The following is a 23,816-nucleotide window of genomic DNA, read 5'->3' on the forward strand; positions in this document are numbered from 1 at the left end:
GTTGACTAACTAATTTTTTTTAATATGGATAGATTAAGCGTTCCGTTTATATGAGTCAGAAACTACTTTGAGGACAATTTCAAGGAAACTTGCGAATAAAGCAAAAACAGACTTTCGAAAATGCGGATTTAATACGTCACGCGGCGTAAACTACAAGGATCCCTCGAAAGAGCTGTAATCGAACTCAGCAAAAAAACTTTGAAAAAGACCAACTATATTTCGTACATCATATGAAATCACATCACATACACAAAATTTGATTAAAGATAGTAAGAAATTCTGCCCCATATCGCACCCTAACTGCGAGCCGTATAGGAGTTCCATCACTACATAGTATAAAACAAAGTCGCTTTCTCTGTCCCTATATCATTAAATCTACGCAACGGATTTTGATGCGGTTTTTTTTAAAAGATAGTGTGATTCAAGGGGAAGGTTTGTGTATATAATACATGAACAATATAGTAAAGCAACACTGATAATTTTAGAAGTTTGCGATGTGATGTCGTAAATAAACAAATTCTGTAGTATATTTAGTATCAGTATTGCACCCGTGCGAAGCCGGGTTGGGTAGCTAGTTGATTATAATATTCGACTATGATAATTACATAAACATAACCACATTACGGAAGGTGCCTCAAATATCCAAATAACCTATAAATAAAAGATTCGACTGAGTATCGCTAACGTGCTCCTCAGAATTGTTCCGTTCCCTTCCGTTCCGTTAAATTGTCATGGATCCTGTCCTCAGAACCTTACCAAACTTTCACCAAATTACCCTTGAAGTATATATTTTATAATAAAAAAAGAATTATCAAAATTGGTTAACGTGATTTTCAGTTATTCACCTATTTGTCGCTCATATACATAATGCAAATTTAAGACTTATGTCGTTTTCATATGGATACCATCATCGGAAAAAATTATCAAAATCGGTTCACCCAGTGAAAAGTTATGAGGTAATAAACATAAAAAAAAAAAAATACAGACGAATTGATAACCTCCTCCTTTTGGAAGTCGGTTGAAAATAAAAAACGCCAAAATGTTTAAAAATAGAATGTAAAAAAAGTCACGGGCATCTGCGAGCCTGTGGATGTTGTAAAATAAAAAAAAAAAAAAACGTTGTTCGACTAACAAAAATAACAATAAACCGATATATCGTTATTAGAAACACACTATACGACGATTTAATTTGTGTTTCTGGTTCAATATATTAATGGAGCAATTCCGGAACAGTAACACTTCTTACGACATCGGTCACGCATAACGTCCGACATGAACGGTCGTTTCCTAGCAAAAAGTGAATATATAAATAAAGAAGTGAATACCTACTTGGTGGTAGGGATTTGTGCAAGCCCGTCTGGGTAGCTACCACCCACTCATCAGTTATTCTACCGCCAAACAAGAGTACTCAGTATTGTTGTGTTCCGGTCTGAAGGGTGAGTGTGCCAGTGTAACTACAGGCACAAGGGACATAACATCTTAGTTCCCAAGGTTGGTGACACATTGATTATCAAGACATTACAGCGTCAATGTCTATGGGCGATGGTGACCACCAGGTGGCCCATATGCTCGCCGGCCAAATTATACCATAAAAAAAAACATAAACTCTACATCATAAAATCGCCTCTCTCCCCCAGAATCAAGGTCAAATTTGTCTAGAGAATCATTTAAATACGCCATTATACAATTATATTAGATATTACATGTATTGTTTACATAAATATGGGCTTTATTATGTTGACGATAAGTGCTGTTTTAATTTAAACTTATAATTATATACAATTTGTCAGGGAAGAGTCTGAGAATGCTCCCGATTGTAGCATTGTTTTCAATGCCACTGCTATACACGATTCTTAATAGTTACTTCCGCAAATTCACAAAGAAATTCATAGAGTCGACATGTATTGTTTATTTTTTGATAAACTTCTAGACGTTGGCATTTAACATTTTATATTGTCAGAATATATATTGAATTATGTTGTTCACTTTCTACTTTACACTACAAAAACTTACTTATTTAATCAAATAACAATTACTCCATTTATAAATGTCATGTTAGTTATATCGATATATTTTATTTCCATAGTTGAAATACCACTTACAATTATACTTTTCACATAAATGCATTACAATATGGTTAATATGTATCGAAATCAAAACTAATTATTTATCTTTCGAGCAAGATGAAGAGGCAAGACAATATTCGATATGTTTTACTCAATGTTTTACGCACGTGTTAAAATATTATTTAATGTTATTGTGTGAATATCTAATCAATGTATTTCTATGTTCTGTTTAATTTGCTATCGTGTGATATACGCTTTCACTCGCGTGTCTCTACAACCCCGCTGATCGGTTCCCACAGCTTTGGTTTGTTTTAATTCGCTGCTGATTATTGTTATCTATGAACTGAAAACTTTTACAGGTGATTTTTTTTAAAGTAAGATTTAAGTATGTGAAGTATATTATGCGAAGTATACAAAATAATCAATATAAGTAAGAATGTTATAAACTTTGATGACGTTTCTTTTTTAATTCTTCGACTTATCATCGACAAATAATTACTTTACTAAATTTAAACGATGTGATATTTATAAATAAGGAATAAGACTATCCAGAGAAAACTTGAGCTATTGATCTTGCTCTATCAAGGGCTCCCTTGATATAGCAAGGACTCTTGAAGCTGTTCAGATTAGTAAGGACCTAAAACCTGAAGAATGCTTCGGTATATGACTGGATACAGAATGATGATCTAGTTCCCGCACCTCGCGAGCTGATTGTACCCAGCAGTAAACTGCGCTTGGTCATACTATGATGCGACATTTAGCGCCTGATATATTGAAAGGTGTCACTCGCATAAACATGATTGCTCAGTTGCGTAACCGAAAAGTAATTACGAGTAACGAACGCATGCATTAACATCTCTAAACATTGAAATGTTACTTGTTTCATAGTTCAATTACTTTAATAGCTGGAACAACAATAAAAGCGGTTACATCTCATATGTTATGCTCTACAAGATGATGACTGTTTATAAATTAGTTATTTAAAGATATGTACCACTCTATAGATATATAAATAGTGGGGCTGTTTTATAAGTAATGTAGAGGAAACATTAGTAACGTACGGTAATTAACTGACAATTGTTATGACTTGGGTCGCTCTCGGAATTTGTCAGGGATACTAAAAAAATGGAGCAGTTTTAGTTCTATTCTAATCTTCTTGAGTAAATAGAGTCTATTGGAATATATTGTTATGTAATAAGTTTTATAATCAATAGATATGTAAGGATCTATTAATCGTTTCTAAAATAATTTATTTAAAAAAAAAAATCTGATGTCCGATTTTCGAAGTCAGTTAAGAATTGCAAGCATACACGAAAAACAAAGAGCGAGATTTTTTTTGGCCGACGTGGAATTTGATCGCAGGACCTCAAGGGTGTGAAGCCTGACAAGCGAATGGCTAGACTAACGAGGTAATTATATTACAGTTATCGACTCTTACCGACATCGAGATAAGCTTTCTAGGCCATGACAAAGCACTTCGACTTCTCGACGTTTTGCGTATATTCGCAATACTTTCGACCGGAGTCACATTCCGAGCACACAGCCTTGTTTACAGCTCATGCTAATGGAATAATAACAAAGCGGGCACGTGCACGTTTTCCAAATAAACTGCATTTTCCTTTTTTGGTTGACTGTCAGACGATTTTGCAATTGATTAAATAACATTCATTCGAATTGTTAATTTCGCTTCTTGGATGATCGTCTCCGGTTTTCTCATTATATGCAATGTAACTATTTCACAATGACAGTGGATATGTACAGTTGTCTATGTATGTGTAAGTTTACGTGTGTTAATAATAAATAGGTTTATATAGTTACGTTTCTATATAGTCTTTTTATTTTAAGGCAAGCATTTATTACACTTGATGGTATTTACTATTCTATAGACATCAGCATTCACCATCAACAATGATAACTAAGATGTTATATCCTTTGTACCAGATATTATACTGGCTGTAGAGTAGTATCGAAATATCAATAACACTGACTAACAAGGTGGTAGAATAAACAAAGATCTTAGGATTAGCACAATGTATGTAAGTGACTATCATATCTGCATCAAAAATGTAACTGTTAAAATTTCTTAGTCGTTTAATTTCTGCTATTTCTCTAATTAAGAATAAGTAATAAATATTAATAGATGTAGCACACATACGTTATGTGGTGTACATGTACGATTACGCTCACTGTGTGCTTCATTCCTTATGTAGGTTATAAAGTCTGCCAAAATGCAGATGTAATCTAATTTCGTAACAAGAAATAACATAATTTAATTTGACAAATATATAGCCAAGAGTAAAAGTTTCGATAAAGGACGTGGTCGGAATGACATGAGTTGCGAAAGCCGTCTGCTTAGTAAATGCGTTGCGCTTCGAAATTTTACAATTTCACTGAATAACTGACCGACATCTTGAATACTAACTTGGATTACGTTCAGTGCAGTTTGTATGTTAGTCGCTGATAACATTTTGTTAATTCCTTCTTTGTATTCACAAACGAAACGCGATCACATACATTTTAGATAAATTAAATTAATTGTTATTTGAAACGAGAACTTTATTATATCATTTTAAGTAAATTCGTATGTTATATAACTAACAAAATTCAACCAAAGCAAAGTATATTAACTATAACAAAAGTTTTTGTTGAGTTGTATTTTGAAGGGTTAGTGAGCCAGTGTTACTATCAGTAATATATAATATCGTAGTTCTCAAAGTTGGCGCAATTTTTATATGAAGGATGACTAACATTTCTTAGAGTACCAATGTCTATGGAACACTTGCCTCCTAATAAGATCTACCATAATGGAAGACTCTAGTTGTATCACTGCTTGGGTTAAACCTTCAATTTTAGAAGATAAGTCAAAATGAAATGCTCAGGCCGTGACAGAATTTGCTCGATTTTGACCCGCAATCTTCGAATAACATTCTCGTAACTGAGCTATCTTGGCTCTGTGATAAAAATTGTGCTTTTATAGGTATTATTTATAAGACTTTTTGGCACAGGCTTCTAAGTATTTCTTAAATTATAAATAAGTAAATGTGTGTGCGAAGATCAACTCAAAAAAATTATCAACTCAAAAACCTGTTAAAATTCGTCAACTTGATGACTTTAATTTAACGATAAACACCCGAACAATATCTTAAACCTTCTTTTTCATGTTTCGATACAATAACAAACATTTTTAATAATAAAAGTATAATTACAATCGATGAATTCATACAAAATAAACAAGTAAACCTATTTCTGACAGTTCAAGTGATTGTGATCGATGAATGTAACATCGTGACTCTCAAAAGACGAACGTATTTGGAATGAATGGAAAAAATATTCAATACACAATTTCGAGAGGCGCTTTAGTGTAAACAAAATTAAAAGTTACTGGTAAAATCAATATTTATATGGAAAAAAAGCATTGAATACCCAACTATTTCAATATATTAAATCCTATTCTATATAATTTCGCGTGATACTTAACAATATAAAATGGCATATACCTATGTATATTTACAATAAAAACTAAAAAGTAACTTGTAACAAATATTTTTTTCATGTGTCTGTTTGATAACGTAAGCTACACGCAAAATTTATGATTCCTTCCTATTTGTTATCGGAACACATGCTCATTAGTCGTTATAAATCATTTTCAAACATTTCCTCACGTACTTAATCAATTAAACTTTTTATATATATCATATGTCATTTTCTTTTATTGTTAAAATATTTATTATATATATAATATAGTTTAAAAATACCTTTTCTTGTGGCAGAATAGTGTGTGCAAGTGTTTTTATAATGTATTGTTTAAAAAAAATAAAGAATGTTTATATTTGGAACGGTGACAATAGTTAACTTTTAATGATCACAAACCGTGACTTTTAGTAACAAGTAGTTTTTATGCTTAAAGGAATAACGATAGGTGCCCTGGACCTTTTAAGGGAAATTTTAAAAGCAACAAAAAATCCTTTTGACCCGTCCGATAAATTCTTTTCATTCTTTGTCAATTACATCACTATTGTATGCAAGTGGATCGTATGTTTATGTAACAAATAGTCGTAATAGATTTTCTGAGTTACAGCATATATCGATATTTATTGGGCACTGCACTAGCTGCAAAAGTTTGGTAAATTGATTAAACAAATAATAAAATCTACATAATAAAAATATATCTCTGTAATTGTATCTAACAAGTTGTATCTAACTTTTTTTGTTCCTAGTTTTTTTGTGCCATGCGTTTTTTTTTGGAATTCTTATTACTAACATCATGTACTGGGATGTTGTTGCTTTTTTGTCTGAATACGTTTCTAGTAACACCTAACTTTCATTTTACCTAGCACCTCATAAAAATATTACTTTTAATATATTTTCATTTGCAAATATCATTTAGAAAGTTAATGTATTTAATTATCGTATATGATTTACAATTTTCTACTTAGTAAATTACATTTGCGGTTTTCTGACGTGATCGCGTCATTTCAATAATTAGTGCACATCTTAGCAAATTCTATCATAAATAAACGAATTATAGTTTTCTCCAAAATCTTCAATGTATTTTTTTGGATTTTTGTAAGGCTGTGGTTCATGATTTGTAAATAAATCGTGCTGGACGAAATGGGTCAGCAGGTAGGTAGACTCCCGCTCCACGGCGCGCAACGCGCCCGCGCTCATTCGCTTTTTGCCCACCTTTCGACTCGCGCGCAGCCTCCACCATTGTTCGCTCGAGCATTTCTCTCACGTGGGAACCATTGACTTTTTCGTGCTTTACCAGAACGCTTATACCTCCGCAACTCCGGGAGCGTTAACACGTTAAGAGTCGATTATGGGTGATCGTTTTTAGTGTTATGTGATATGAAAACTGGAGTGCAGTATTGTAACATTGGATTCGTCGTTAGTGATCATATTTGAGAGATGATCAAACAGACAAAGTGATTACTGTATATAGCTATCAGATAATCGGAGATAATGGCGGTCGCGCCGGTGAGTTTTTTGTTGACCTTACTTCGGGAACTTTTCGTGTAGCTTTAGATAAGTTGCTTACCTATCTTTGTTTACATAAATTTTATCTTTTATAGACACAGATGATTTCGTGCTTTATTGTGGTCATACTGAACTTTAAGATTTATTAATGTATGCTGGTAGACGTTATATGTACGTTATCTGTTACATTTGAATAAGGTTCTAATAAATTAAATAGAAATAACAATATTAAATGTTACAGCGTTCAAAAGTATACAGTTATAATTCCTTAAAATGTATGTTTATACGAGACCTCTTCATTTCCTGAAACGTTCGTGAACCATTTTTTAGTAAATAAATTAAGTTAGTTTTTTTTCTCGTTAGAAGAAAGTTTACGTGAAATATTTAAAACGTTTTATTTAATGGTACACTAGATGTTAACTGATATAAATATACATAGCATTCCATGATTTAAACCCGAAGCAACCCAAATCCTTTTAAGGTGTTAAGTACAGTATAGTCTTACAACAGTAGTTTATATCGGTTTCCATTAGACGGTTAAAGCGATGTGTTATTTATTTAATGATAGCAAAGTTTAACTTCCTTAAAACCTAACACTTAAGTAGATAACGATAAACGAGGTATTTATATTTTAGAAGTAGGAATCAAAAGTTGTTGAGAAGTGGACCGAAATTACGACGAAAGTTAATTGCTGATTCTCTGAGAAATCGTACCGAAACAATCAAAAGGAAATGATGACACTCAGCAGGCTTTTGCATGACCGGAGTTTTTATTCGTAATTCCGATAAGCGTTTGAATAAAAAGCAAAGCTTGCTCAGGGGAAACTAATGGTTCATCTCACAGCGATGTCGTGGAGATGATTTGACGAAATTTTAACGTTTCATAATTGTATTCTGACACTAAGAGAAATTCGAAAAAAATGTTTACGTTTTAATGGACAAGACACCGCCGTCGTGTTCGTTTGAAAGAAGGAAAAATTAAGACGCATGCGTGATGTGGTCGTAACATGTCTAGTGTTATGAGGAAGTTCGCCTGGATTGTTTGGAAAATGAAAGTATTTAAAGTGCGGTCGGTATCGCGAGTCTTATTTAAATTACGACTAAATTAGCGGTAAATAATCATAATTATATTTACAGTTTTATAATTGTTATCTCGTATTTTATGAAAAATATTGATTTTTAAATATAAATATTTCATAATAATAGAAATACGAAAGTAATTTTTTTATTTGTTTTTTTACGCATTAACTACTAAACCTATATTTAAGAAATTTTGCTCAATCATCAGAATTCAAAACGCAAAGCATCACTCACAAGTCTTGTTCGTAAACTAGTTTATTTTTTTATTATTAATCTGATAAAATATTGAGATTTTATTATTTGTTCTTTTTTTCTCTATTTCTGAAATAAAGAACAGTTTTAAAATGGGTAATATATTTCGAATAAAAATGTAAAAAACGAATTGTTACATTTACCGCTAAAGATTATTTTTTTACAGTAAAATCAAGCACAATTTAATTTGCATATTGCTGTTTTTTGAACATATAAAAACGTATACAAGAATTCTTAAATCTAAGAATCATTACATAATCGAAGTTCTATTATTTAATTTCATTAATATAATATATAATAAACGTCACCAATTATAATATATCCTATCAATTTTAAGTAGGATTAAGTTTTTTAATTAAATTTGTAATGCGTTTGGGTCGAATCGTTTATTATTTCACTACGCGCGTTTCACTTTCGTTTTCGGCTTTGATGTCCGCGACACACAGACAGCGAGACGACATAGACACACATTGTCTTTATAACATAATTAATTACTAAATTGCATATATATAAAATATAATATCAGCTAAACAAATTACTATTGAGTCTTTTTCTATTAGTTATTGGTAATCAAAGTGCGTAGTTACAGTGTTTTTTTCATTGTGTGGTTGTCAAATGTATGGATGGTATGTGTTCTTCATCGTTGTTGATATTGAGATCGTATTTATTGTGTCTTATGTGTGGTTATCAAATGACAGGTATTGACATAGGAAATACCACCATGTATGTTCCCGAAATAGGAACTAAAACGTAATTTCCTCTATATCAGTAACTAGCAGGCGCCCGCAGCTTCAGTCGCTTTTTGTGTGTTGGTTATGAAAACACTTACCTATGCCTTTCTTGGAGTTCATGTATGCTTCATACCAAATTACATGAAATTCGGTTCAGCGGTTTGGTCGTGAAAGAACGACAGACAGACAGAGATACTTTCAGATTTATAATATTAATAATATAAATTACTATCTATTATCAATAATGTTATAGACAGTAACACAGATACATATTTTCATTGTACTAGATTTATAGAGATCGATATGCATGTAAATCTTTTTGCAGTATTCAAAACAAAAGATAAACAAAGGGGAATTCATATACACGATCGTTTGTCATCGATTTTCTAAAACCCAATACGGTTTATTAGGACCTTTAATGAGAGGATCATGTTACCAACATTAAACGGCTCATGACCATATCTCACGACATCCGCTAATGTCACCGAACATAATACACGAGTGCTCTTGAACTGATCATTGTTCCATGCAATTGTTACGTCTGGGAATGTATTCTTCTAGAGTTCGTGAAAGCGTATTTTCTCACCTATCACTATGGCAGTTGTGGTGCTTATTTCGTAAAGTCCCACGAGTTGTGTAATTGTCTTGTTGATTGAATGAAACCATCCACTTAACCTTTGGATTTCGATGATCATATGGACCACGATTCACGAGGTTATAATTACCAACCTCGGTGAATATATGAAAGTTCATTTCATTCTTTATGTATATAACGTGTTACAAAAATGTTGTCCTATACATAAAGTTTTAGTGTGTGTGTGTGTGTGTTAAATGCTTTGATAGATTTCGGTGACTTGTTTGTATGTGACACATTGGTTGTTTCGGTAACATTCAGCTACAAAAGAGTAACTACTGAGTTTCTTGTCGGTTTTTCTCGGTAGAATCTACATTCAGAACTCGGTGGTAGCTTCACTTAATATAGTTGTTAAATGAAGATTCCAAAGTGCTTGTAAAAATCTACTTGACTAAAGTATATTTTGATTGGATTTGCACACTGAGGATTGCACTCTTTTTTCTTAAGATAAAACATTTGAGCAAATTTAACTGACAGATTAAATCATATTTACTAGAATTCGGGACGGGAAGCTATAAAATTATAAAACAAGTCAACGCGCTTGTTGTTACTTATATTTGCTAAAATTACATCGGACAGTTTTATGCAATTGTACATAATGAAAAAAAGTGCGGAATAAGTGCACTTAATGTAAATCAACACGCAGCTGATCACGATAATTACTCACCGGCGTTAAATCGCATTCAATTAAAATTGTGCATTGGTCATCGCGTATACTTCAATGCAATATTATGTATACGGTATTACAGTGATATCAATGAAAAGTACCGAGTGTTCATATAAAACATCGAATTGATATGCAACGTTTCTGTATGTAACGTTTGAGTGAAAGTTATCAACGCAAAAATTTTACGTATCTATGATATTTTTTAAGTTACACGCACTTTATTTTTAATTACAGTATGCATAATTTTTGCTTTTATTTCGTTTGCTCATTTTTTGTTACATTCCTTGATAAATTCTTTACACGTCAGAGTAAAATATTTGGAATTATATTAATCAAAATATAAATTTAAATACAACTTACTAACAAGATAGTATTTTTTTAGAATGTATTATATAGGTAATATATGTGATAAGTATATAATATTTTACAGATTTGATCCACAAATTTATCGAATGTGCATGCGAATGTTTTGTTTTACTTATCGTATGTGGTTTATTGTCTAATGTATGTCTCTCTATATGTTTGTTTGATGTTTTTCTTAGAGTTTAAAGAAAAAATGTTGATATTTTTTTTGATTCGTTTATTTATATGCCTAGGTAAATTATACTTCTTGAATACAAAACGTGCGGTACGTAACGTTTATTATAATTTATTAATGTTGTTATTTATTAACATTAATACGTGTAATTATTGTATTAATGATAAATTTACTTATAATTAATCATTATATTTAGCTATTTTAATGAATTAAGGTTTTCTTTCCTTATATTTAGTGTGAGTAAACTAATAAATAAATATATAGATTAGTCTTTTTTGTTATTTATGTAACTTATGACTCCTATGAAACCATTTATCCAGAGATCTCCGAAATAATATAATAGATATATAGTTGAAATTAAAATTTAATTTAAGATATACCATTAACTACACAGGAGGTATGTAATTTCGGTCTAGGGCCACACATACTGTTCTATTCCCAATTCCAATATCAATATTCTAATGAAGTACTTTGTAGATAATAATAATAAATCTATTGTTACATAATTTAACGTTTGTTATAAAATAAAATCATGATTACAATTTATCGTATCGTTTTCTCGGTAATGGTTCATAATTGTGACATTTACGTATTCTCAAACAATTCGAATCACTCCTACGGACGTTCTCTTTGACATGGTCATCTGTTGAATTTCTCTTAAACGATTTTTTAATGTCTTCTCATTTATCGTTGGATACGTTAAATTATTTGTTCACTTCATTACGAAACATAAAAATAAACGGTCGATTCCTCCCTCTAAATTACAACGATTTATGCTTCCATTTTAATTAGTTCTATGACTAGCTATTAACGTTTTTAATTATACGACATTTGAATTGCCGTAACTTATAACATGTAGTTATTCAAAATGAAAAACAAAATAAAATTATACTTTATTCAAGTAGGTACAAGCACTCTTAAATCCTCATGTAGCAACTACATTAAGTGAAGTTACCACCGGTTCGGAAAGTAGATTCTACCGAGAAGAACCGGCAAGAAACTCAGTAGGTTACATACCTAGTTACTCTTTTTCAACGTTCAAATTATAGTAATGTTAGTTAAATACAATTATTTACCTTATCCTTTTATACAAATATTAGATATATAAAAAGTTAAAAAAGCAAACCTTATATAGTAATTCCATGTGATATCTTTTAGCTCTGTTTTATTATATATAACAAACTGAAACTGAGCTTGGTGGAATAAACTCCAATCGCTTAAAAAAAGAAAAATATCTTTGCCAACCCATATATATTTACAGGTTATTTTTATTTATGTACAAATAATCCATAAACACGTTTTTAATAGTATGAATAACTATTTATATCGACTTTTAGTGTATCTTTAGAGTGAGGGCGGATGTATTGACTTTATTAAAAGGTATTTTATTAAGCTGTTTATTAAAAATTACAGTATATTAGGTAAAATATAGAAAACATTTATATATAGCATATATAAGCCTTTTGTGTCTTCATCACAGTAAACTTCTTATAGATTAAAACTAACTTGAACTCATACTAAGTAATATAATATTGTGTATATGAGCTCTCAAATTATCAGAGCAAATACTTTTATATAGGGTGTGAGGGTGTTTTGCTTGGAAAAGCATAGAGGTAGTCTAGTCTCCAAACGTGTAGTTATCGTCATTATAAGCAGTTCATAATCTGAGCGTAATATGTATAATATACTTTAATAATCTAAGATGTATACAATGTTGAAGTTGCTTGGCATATAAATCATAACAATGTCTGTAAGAACTAATTTCGTATCTCATATATAATTTGAAAATCGACTTACCGTGTATATTTAAAAATATAAAGTGTACCATTGTCAATGTTGTATAATTGTATATCTTGTTTGTTATTTGTAACAGTAATTTTCCAACAGTTTTAACTGTGTTATTATTATATTAAATCACATTAAAAATTAGTAAAATTGTCTCTACCTAAATCTTTTGTCTATGATTACACTTTGACAGTTCTTTGAAGGCTTTTATCCATATTATAATACTTAGAACTTACTGAACAAATTAAAATAAGTTGATTGTAATTATTCAAAGTATAATCAAGGAAAGCGTTATATCTGTAGCAGCAGACGTTTAATTCGAATATTGTATAAATCCTGTGTCTAATCTCTTAGACATAAGACACAGTAATAATTTGTTTAATTAGCATTGCTTTATGAGCAGTAGATTTAGTTTTATCAGTTAATTAATATGGGGAATAAGACACGGCTTAACCAAGGGAAACAAAGTTCGCGTAGACTGGGAGCTTATTACAAAATATATAAATAACACAAGATGTATTTTAAACAACTTACGTCTTCTTCTTGGCATGAGGTATGCGTAAAAACAAATTTACTTACTTCCTGAGCCTTTCGTTTATCATCTGTGATCAAACCGGTTACCGGTGTTTGAGTTGAGCTTACAAGTATATAAACGTTTACTTTCAATTTTACCGCTTCGTGATGAAACTACGCATGTATAATACGTCCAATTACGGTTTATAGTTCAAATTTATGAACCCCGACAGTTGATTGAGAACTAATAATAGTAGCAGATATATATAGATTCTATACTCACTGTAAGTATAGTCGGGGTAAGAAAGGGTTCGTCACCTTAAGATCTATTTTCGTGTGCTCAGTATGAGCGATAATCTGCTTCACCGATCGAGAATGACATTTTGCGTCGCAATTATTTGATGTTTATATTCAACAGGTACTAAGAGTTTAAGATTTGATAAAGGAATTCATTTGAAAACTGACGAAGGTTTTCTTACACTGACTGTACAATGTTTATCTGAATAAAGTGTTACCAATCCACAAATACAGCAACAGTCTTTATTGACTTTAGTCTTATGTGGGATTAAGTGCTAAGTGCACGGGAATCCTCCTCTCATTGTTGGCCTCAATCAGGACATGCTAGACCAAAGCCATGAGTTGATTCACCTTCACCTCCAACGGCCGCCGCGTGACCTCGCTTCTAACCTGAACCGGTATACTTCTGCGAGCACCTTTGTCTGGTGGTGGTTTGACGACCTCCGCAGTCGAGTGGTGTGTACACCGGTTTTTTATGTGTACGCCACTCTGAGGTCCCGGGTTCGATTCCCGGCCGAGTCGATGTAGGTTACCATTAGTTTTCTACGTTGTCTTGGGTCTGGGTGTTTGTGGTACCGTCGTTACTTTTTATTTCCATTACACAAGTGCTTAAGCTGCTTACATTGGGATACAGCTTACAGAGTAATGTATGTGATGTTGTCTCATATTTATTTATTTATTTATTTCAGTCGCGAGAAGCTTTGTCGTAGTTCACGACCCCGTAGGGTAGCCTCGTCTTAACTCTAATGACTCTCTGTGGACTAAGCGGAAGAGCCCTTTTGCGGTTCGGTTCTAAGCATAAGGGTGAACCAGTATAAAAGCCGGCATGGTGTTTTCGGCCTTAAGGCACAGGACCCTGTCAACTTCCTAACTAATTTCAAGACTATGAAATCGTCAGTCCATCAACCAGTCTTGAAATAAGAAAGAGTCTTAATCTTGTTAAATGTCAAGTACAATAGATAATTATATGGAAGGATATTATATTCATGTAATTTTCTTTCATTAAAACTGTTTTATTATATTTACAAGAAATTCTAAATGTCAATATGAAGAAATATGAGATGCTTTATATAATATTTATATAAAACAAACAAGATGACACTCGAGTTGTTCTATTTAACGGTTTGTAAGTCTCATAGAGCGCGGCCAATCATCCGACTCAAAAAGAAGGATGTTATCAATTTGGCCTTTTTTTTAGGTATTTCCCTGCGATTATGGTAATTCATGTTTATGGCATTGGTAATATCACTTTCCCTTTAAGTGTCATAAATCACTTGTTCTCTGTTCCGGACAACTGATTTAGCTTAAATTTAACATATGTTAGCCGAGTTGGACCCGTGGTTAGAAGGCGTGCATCTTAACTGATAATTGCGGGTTTAAACCCAGGCAAGCACCACTGAATACTTAATTTGATCATGCTTAATTTGTGTTAATGTCGTGGTCGGCGATAAAGGAATTAATTGTGAGAAAACTTGCATGTGTCTAATTTCATAAAAATTCTGCCACTCGTGTATTCCTCCAACCCGTATTGGAACAGCGTGTTGAAGAGGGGGCCTTAGCCCAACAGTGGGAAATTTACGGGCTGTTGTTGTTTTTGGCGTATGTTATGATGACAATGCAAATAAATGTCCTAGATTTTTCATATATCTGGATTTTATTTAAACTTGCTTGCTCGTCCTAGTCTAGATTTTTACGTTAAATTCAAATATTTTGACTTTTCGGAATTATAAACATAAAACCCGCGTGTTTTCGGTGTCAAGTAGCTTATCGTTACGGCTAGAAATATAGTTATACATCAACTTAAAACTTCCTGAGGCGGCTTGATCTTTGGCCCTTAAGGGACTAGTGTTATCGTACCATCTTAAGCACTATAAGGTCAGTTACCTTGGTCCGGTTACCTTTATTCTAAGTAATTAAAAGATACACATTTTTAAAGAATTTTCAACCAGATTAATTCATGTGACTTTTATTAATAATCTAATATTATAAATCAGTCAATTAATATATGTACGGCTGATACAATTGCATTTATTCTTTAAATTAATGAAAATAGAATTTTACCAAATGAAATACAATTTCACCAATTGTTACGAAATAGGACTACACACTGTTTATTACATAAAACTATTTGAAATAACGCTTTCTTCTTAATATTTTCTATTAGAACAATGAGGAATATCGCACACTAAGCTTATGCACACAAACATTTCGTTCCTTATATAAGTCATTTTCAATCGAATTTGAAAAGTGTGATTTCTGTTATTTGGAACATTATGTTGTACACACTCACACTGGATCGTAAGCTTGAATAACGAACCATAGTCAAAAGTCCTTTAGTAACTTCTTCTATAATAATCTTAATATGAAATATTATACATTAAAAGCTTATCTCCCCTCCTGCCTTCTCCTTTAGAGGAAAAAAGCTTTAGTCTAGTTGAAGACTAATCTGTTATTCAAAAACTATTACAATACATTACATACATACATAATTGTATTTACTTATATTATGACATATTTTTAAATGTTGAAAAAGGCAATCTACTGAGTAACTTGACGTTTCTTTTCCATAGAATAGATCTATATTTTGAACCGATCGCTTAACAGTGCTTGTAAAACCCTACTTGAGTAAATTATTATTTAATTTTAATTTTGAAATATATTTTATCATCATCGGCATCATTGTCATTTAACCATTTTACAATTTAATTGTTGATAAAAATCAAAGTTATCGGTTTGGAATGGCGATTTTACAAAAAAAGAACGGGCGACACACAGTACTTAGTGATTTTCAACAGTTAATACAGTTTATTTATTAAATATACGTATAAGTTTTTATCACGGATTTAATTTATTATCGAGCGAAATTTTACGTACGACATGACAGAAATAAAACGTCAAAGGAAGGATGAATTGAATGCGGAAGCGGAAACTTGTTACAATGATATCATACCTCAGTAATTAAATTAGACTTTATCATAATACTATAATAATTGTTTAACGAAATGCTATTTCTTCCGTATGAATTATTTAGTATCTAGATTAATGATTCCTGAAGTTAATATAAGAAGTGTTAATAAAAACGATTCAAAGACAAGATTGACTAAATGTAAACAATAGTTTTATGCCAACGTTTGTAACTTTCACTATTTAAATGACCCTTGGTCGCTTACAATGTTCGTGTCATCGTAGCGAATGTCGGTAAATTGCGTTTCACTAATATGTAATATGTAAAACGAATACTAATTTGTATGTCTGTGACATTGTGTTTATGTTAATTTATTTGTATCATAAAAATATATGAAAGAACACTGTTGCATTATCAAAAAATGTATTTTAGCTTCTAATAGACATAAGTGGAGAAGAAAATGGACGTTTCGAAAATACTTTAATTTAAAGTTCACTGAAATAAATCACTTGATTGGAATTGATTATCATTTAATAATAATGTTTATTGATTTGTTTGGGTTTAATATAGCTTCTGTTTTTGGAATAAGAGTAATCGAATAAATTACGATTACATTTTTTGCCGTTTCATAAATTCAAATCGTTTATAAAAAATACATTGGTAAAAAAGGCATATTATTCGATACAAGATTTTATAGATGATAAAAAAGCGTGGAGTTAATACCTGTTGACTTCCAAGCAGCATATATTAATTACAATAATTGTATTTAACTAACTTGACTTTGTATTTCTTAAATGTTAAAGAAGAGTAACTACGGAGTTTCTTGCCGGTTCTGCTCGGTAGAATCTACTTTCCAAACCGGTGGTAGCTTCACTTAATTCTAAAATGACGAATCAAAAGTGCTTGTAAAAGCCTTCTTGAATAAAGTTTATTTTGACTTTGATTTTTTAAATCAAAAATATTTTTTTTCTCAATTTAATTGGACAGAAGTATTTTACTATCTTATTTATTTATTTATAGCCAATATAATATTTTATACCTATATTTATTCATAAAATATTGACATATATCTCATTAACTTATGAATTGAATGAATTATGATTACATATTTTTTGTGACGTAAATTTCAACAATTTTTTTATACTTCTAGTTAATTCTTTTACTGTTATTGGTTCAAATGGCGATTAAACGTTTTATATAATATTTGAACAGACAAAACAATGGCTCAGTTTATGGGTCCTAAAAATTTAGCAACGGATCGTAAAACAATATGCCAAAATAAGTTGCCAATACAACAAGCAGAATGACGAAATTATGTATACGACAATTGAATCGGTTATTGCTATAAACGGTGACACTCAAATTCGTGCAGGACATATTAATTGAGTTTTAAGCGCATACAAGGCTGTGCAAGAGACCACACATTTGTTACGTAGTATCTTTCTGTAAGTACTATAATTGCGACTTCAAGCTTTTTTACTTAGTACCCAAATCAAAACTTTTAATTGAAATAATAACATAACTGCCTATTACATAACATAACATTATTATTATTAAAAAACCTTTTTTCCAGTTTTGTATAAGCAAGCTTAGCTGTTTATTTAAATATATTTTAAGTTTAGGTCGTTGAACGGTATATTTAAATTAAAAAAAAAAAAATAAGTTTTATAAGGACTAAACAAATCGTGTTCATGAATTTAGTATCTGAAGTTAATTAAATGTTATTAAAAATATATTTTTTTCAATTTATATGTGGGTGAAATTTTTATGTACACACACAAACGCTTTTGGTTACTTTAAATTTTTTTATTGATTGTGTATAATATGATATAAACTAGCTATTTATATACTGGATTATAACTGTATATTATATAATGGATTCAGTAGTTTTTCAGTTGGGCATATTATAGGTTAGATAAGATATTATATTGGAATTTCGGATTTTTTTAAATACCTTTCAGAGGTATGAATGAGAAAAGAGAAAAGTGCTGGAATAGTAGTTCGTGGGAACTGGACACAATAGTTTGTGCTCGGCGGGTTTCACTGTATTTTCTAGCTAATTACTGCCACTAAGCTCAGCTTAGTTAAATGAAATAAAATTACAAAACCAATTATCATCAGTCAATTGTTATGTATATCAGATGTCTTGCATTATTAAACATAGATTATAATGACATTATTAGTACTTATTTCAATGGAGTGGATGAGAAAATATTTTCCTAAAGCATTTGCAATCGTAAATTCGTAATATAGCAAAAATAACAACTAATTATACTAAATAATTTTTTTCTTTGTATGCTTTCAGGTACTTCCGGTTTTATTTATCGCAATACTAGCCAAATGCCAATGTGAACCAACGAATATATACAATTATAATAATAATAATGGAAAAACTGCGTCAAATTATGGAAATATATTGAAGCCGCCGCCGCTGCTGCCTATATTGCCAGTACCATTCCACGGAGGAACGGGGAAAATAAGACAGAACAATGACTTCGCATATCAGTACCAGGTGCCCCCGCCGCAACCACCTCCAGCGCCACCTATCGCACCACCGACAGATTTCAAATTCCCCGCGCCATTTTACAAGCAGTACAATTTCAACTTCGTACCGGCACCTCAGCCATTTACGACGACACCATCGCCGAATTTGTTTCAAAAAGTCTCCAGCTGGCTTTTTCCGTCTCAACAGACAGCATCCGAGTTAGAACCACAAGTAAATTACAATTACAACATCGCGCCTTTAAAGAAAGACTGTAATCCATGCAACTTAGTACCATGGATTCCGGTTATACGCTATGACTTAACGCCTGATAGCGGTCGTCTAAGTAATAGCCCTACTTACGGACCACCAAGTCCAACAGCCAAAGCTAATGCTTTTTCAGGGCAGAATGTGCCAGTACCTTTCAACACACAAAATAATAACGTTAAACAAGGTCAAATTTCGACTGGCGTACCTCATACCAGTTACGGACCACCAGGTCTGTCTCAATTTAGAACCCCGAGCTCGACTTACGGGCCTCCAAGTCCTACCCACACTATAAATATTGCTAGTCAAACTCCACCAAGTGCTCCATATTCTGATAATTCCTCACACGAGCCACCAAACACATCTGTCGGTTCTGGTGCGAATTTCCGACATAATTCACAATATAGTACACATGATTCAGCATATCAATCATCCCCTGTCATATATACAAGCCCTTCATTAAATTATAGAAATCCGGTACAATCAACAACACACAATCCAGTTTCAACAGGTTATAATCCTGAAATATTAAATCAGCATTTGCCGGTACAAAATAATATAGACGAATTTAGGGAAGTAGAACCAGCTACAGAATTTCAACTTCCTAAAGTTACACATCCTACAGGTTTTAGAAATTCTTACGGCGAACCTATTGTCAATACGTACCATTTGGACTATCCATATTCGGTATCAGCTGCTGGTGCCGCATCTTCTAAGATAAAGACTGAAGTATTACCGGACTCATTTACAAAAGCTCAAGGACCAAACACAACTATGGCGTTATCTAACCCTGCGCCATTTAGCCTAAATAGAGGAAGAAATATTCACACACTACAGCCAGTTGCATTACCTAATCTCAGTGTTTCGCCGCTACCTCCAATTTTTAATGCACGCCCATTTCGGCCAGTGTCAACAAAATATCCTCCAAACGTAGTTCAAGGTATAAACCATTTACAGTCTGGACAAAACAAGATTAACATAGCGAAGAGTGTTCCTGTTGCTGAATATACACAGTCTGTAGAGTATCCTACAACTTTTATTCAATCACCGGTTATTGATATCGATAAACTTAGAAATGTGAATCAGTCTAAAGCTTACAGAAACATAGCTAATGGGCATGAAATAGATGAAATACGAGATATATCTCCTCAAGCATCCGAAGATCACATATCAGCAGCAAAATCAAACCAAGACATCAGTTTTGAAAGTATCGGGTTTACTAACGATTTATATGATGCAGGGGTTCCTTTTGACTTACAGCAATCTTCTAAAGTTCCGTTTAATCATAAAGTTAGCTTTGCTGATTTGCGAGGAGTTAAAGATGAAGACGTAGATAAATATCGCACTGAGAGCAATTTGCAGTACATCGATTCACCTCTACTTTATTTAAAGCCTAGTGCACCACATAAAAATTATAAAAACTTTGCATTCTCGAGGACAACTCCAAGTAAAGAAAATGAATATGAAATATACGATGACATTCCTACGACATTATCGCCAACACAAACAACATTTTTAAATACTTGGGATACAAGTAGGACACACGATACTGAAGATTTATCTCATACAACTGCGGAGGAAGAAAATAAAAATCGTCCTAAGATAGTCCAAATTATTGTACCGTACACGAACGGTCAAAAAACATATGATGACAATAATAATAAATTTTCACCTAGTCAGATTGATTTCACTAATGACGACCAGGAATATCAAGCTAGAAAGATTCAATCAAATACCGAAAACAGTTTCCTTACCGTCGCAACAGAGGGTTACAGCAACACAGCAACAACTGAGACACCGATGGCAACTATGACCGAGCACTATGACACGGAACGAATAAATACACCAGCTATGGACTTTTATGACGTTAAAGAACCACCGTTTGACATTATAAAATTACAGCACACAATAGATGACTGGACGGAGCAAGAGTATTCCAAACACTATAGCATCCCGCAGAAAACGCGTTCCAATGAAAAGTACGCCAAGCAGATACCTGATGAATACTTTACAACAATCAGTCCAGTTACAAATTTCGACACTGAAATTAGTAACTACAATTTTGATTCGTACGATCACGAGGGATCGAGCAGTATACAATACACAGTCACCGAAAATAGGACAAACTCTTTTCCTATTAAACGTAAAGAATATAATGTTATTGAAATGACAAAAAATAGTTACAACAGTGACAAGAACGAAGTGTCAGAAGGTCCTAAAAAGTTACATATTTATACGGCTGCTTCTACTTTTCGGAGCGTTAAGACGACGACCCCAGCGCCATGGGGACATATTCAGACGTCAATATCACCATTGACAAATGAAAAAGTATACGTCGTTACATCTAAGCCATGGCGGGAAAACAATATCACAAAGGAATATGATTATGGGGGTGAAAATTTGGAATTAAAAAAAGAGGAACTCGATGATGACTCTTTAGAAGATGTATCATTTCAGTCACCTCGCTTTTCCAACAGACCCTCGTACGGATTTACTGCAGATTCAGTGGAATCCACGAAGCTTGAATCGCCGTATGGTTATTCTAAAGGATGGCATCGGAGAAGTAAGTAAAACATAACATTAGTAATTGAACTAGAATAACTAACTTTCGAATGTGTAATTGGTGTTATTTCAATACCACCAATAATAAGATCTACAATACATCAATCACCTAACCAGTTCGCAGGCCAAAGTGCAATCTCTTAGTTCTTTTTTTTGAATTATTTACCAATCTCTTAGTTTTTTTTGTATTATTAGTGATCTCTTAGTTATTTTTTGTATTATTAGTGATCTGGTTTCATTTCATGCAATAGGTCACACAAAAAGGTAATGATGAAGTGAAACACATTACAAATAGCAATTTTTTGTTTCAGTAAATAACCTGGAGTATCCTAATTCTTCATCCTATGAAGAAGACTCAGATAAGGACACTAAGGTAAGTTACTTTAGTTTGTCTACAAATTAATTTGATGCCCATGCATAATCTATGGTTGATCTATGAAGTAAAAAATACTCTTAAATGACTTAAAATTTTAGTTTCGAGGTATTTTAAAAACTCCCGTAATTACTTAAAGATAAAATCTTATTTAACAAGTTATCTTGAAATCTGCCTTCAAAGAGCTAAAATAATTACAGATGAAGTATCATTGATACATTCTATGACACTATTCGTATTATAATATACGAATAGTGTCATAGAATGTATCATATGTCATAGGCACCGGGCTAATTAATCTAAAATATACTTCTTATTTCAGGAGGACAAATCTTCAAAAGCTGACAGTGTAGACGAGTAAGTCAGAAGGACCCCAATGGCAGCAATGCCATACAGTGTTGAGTGCTATATTTTATACAAATAAAAGACATTTTTAATTAATTATCACAGACTGATTAAATAGTGGTTAGTCAAGTAGTGCAATTATAAGACGCATGAGCAAATTATGAAGTATACGCAGTTGTTTCCTTCATAATTTGATCAATTAATAGTAAATACATTTTAAAATAACATAAACCAAAGTAAGGTCTTAATCTTCGTTTTATTTACAAACTGAAACTTATAGTTTGCTTAGGTTTAAGGTTGTTGCTATTTGGTATCCAAAATGTAATAAACCGATTATCATAATCACTAACAGCCCATACTTGTAAATATACTTTGTAAATAAATGAGTTTTTAGGTTTAAAATAATTGTATTGTACAATTTATAATACGAAGAGTTTTGTACATAAGTTATAAAGCATGAAGTGATGTATCTTAGCGAATAATATGTACATCGTAACTAAAATATATAATAAGCTAATGTAACGTCCAACAATAAAACATTCTATTCAGATATTTGTTCATTATTTTTGTTCTTTATCCTGAAGTAGATAAACTCTGCACTCCACAAGATGACTGTTAGAAACGTAACAAAATTCAGAATCATTATCGGCATTCTGTAAGATCCGGACAAGTCACGGAAGCGACCTGGAAAAATAAAGGATTGTAGTCAGTAAAAGATACATTTCACTAATATATTATTTGTCTTAGACTTATACCAAATTTAAATAATAAAACGATTTTAAAAGTAAATGAAATTAAATAAACTTTAGACGAAATTTTGATTGAGTGTTTTTTATTTAGCACTCATGAATATAATATTTAAATACTAGCGGCCCGCACGGCTACGCACGGGTGAATAAACTAAAGAATATGAGTAATTGCAACATCAACTTAGAAACTTCTAAAATTGTCAGCGTCTCTTAACGATATTGTTCATGTACTTTATACAAAAACCTTGCTCTCGAATCACTGTATCTATTAAAAAAATTGCATCAAAATTCTTGTGAAATTTTAAAGATTTAAGCATACATAGGGACAGACAGCGGGAAGAAACTTTTTTTTATACAATGCAAAGAAGATGTTTCAAAAATAATAAGTAGAATTTCCATTCATACAAATCTCCTGTGTGTGTTATATGTTATGTAATTATAACTTCAAATATATTTTTATGAGCCGCTATCTCGACCTCAATTTATCTGATAAAATATTTATAACAGATAATTGTTGGAAGATAACATTCGCTACTGATGTGTCGTACTTCTTTGTAATAGCATTTGGTATACTAAGAAATTATAATAGTTTTC

The 23,816-nt window shown here is 32.0% G+C and overlaps 1 protein-coding gene across 1 annotated transcript; it reads left to right on the forward strand.

Annotated features, from left to right (window-relative positions):
* Window positions 1-6,714: 6,714 nt before the first annotated feature.
* Window positions 6,715-23,023, forward strand: LOC124544311. The gene is made up of 4 exons (XM_047122806.1): window positions 6,715-7,043; window positions 18,750-21,756; window positions 22,067-22,128; window positions 22,451-23,023. Exons 1-4 carry the CDS (start codon window positions 7,029-7,031, stop codon window positions 22,487-22,489), a joined length of 3,123 nt encoding a protein of 1,040 aa, XP_046978762.1. The 5' UTR covers window positions 6,715-7,028; the 3' UTR covers window positions 22,490-23,023.
* The last annotated feature ends 793 nt before the right edge of the window (window positions 23,024-23,816 follow it).

The sequence above is a fragment of the Vanessa cardui genome, chromosome 4 (assembly GCF_905220365.1).
Source record: "Vanessa cardui chromosome 4, ilVanCard2.1, whole genome shotgun sequence".
NCBI classification, from domain to species: domain Eukaryota; kingdom Metazoa; phylum Arthropoda; class Insecta; order Lepidoptera; family Nymphalidae; genus Vanessa; species Vanessa cardui.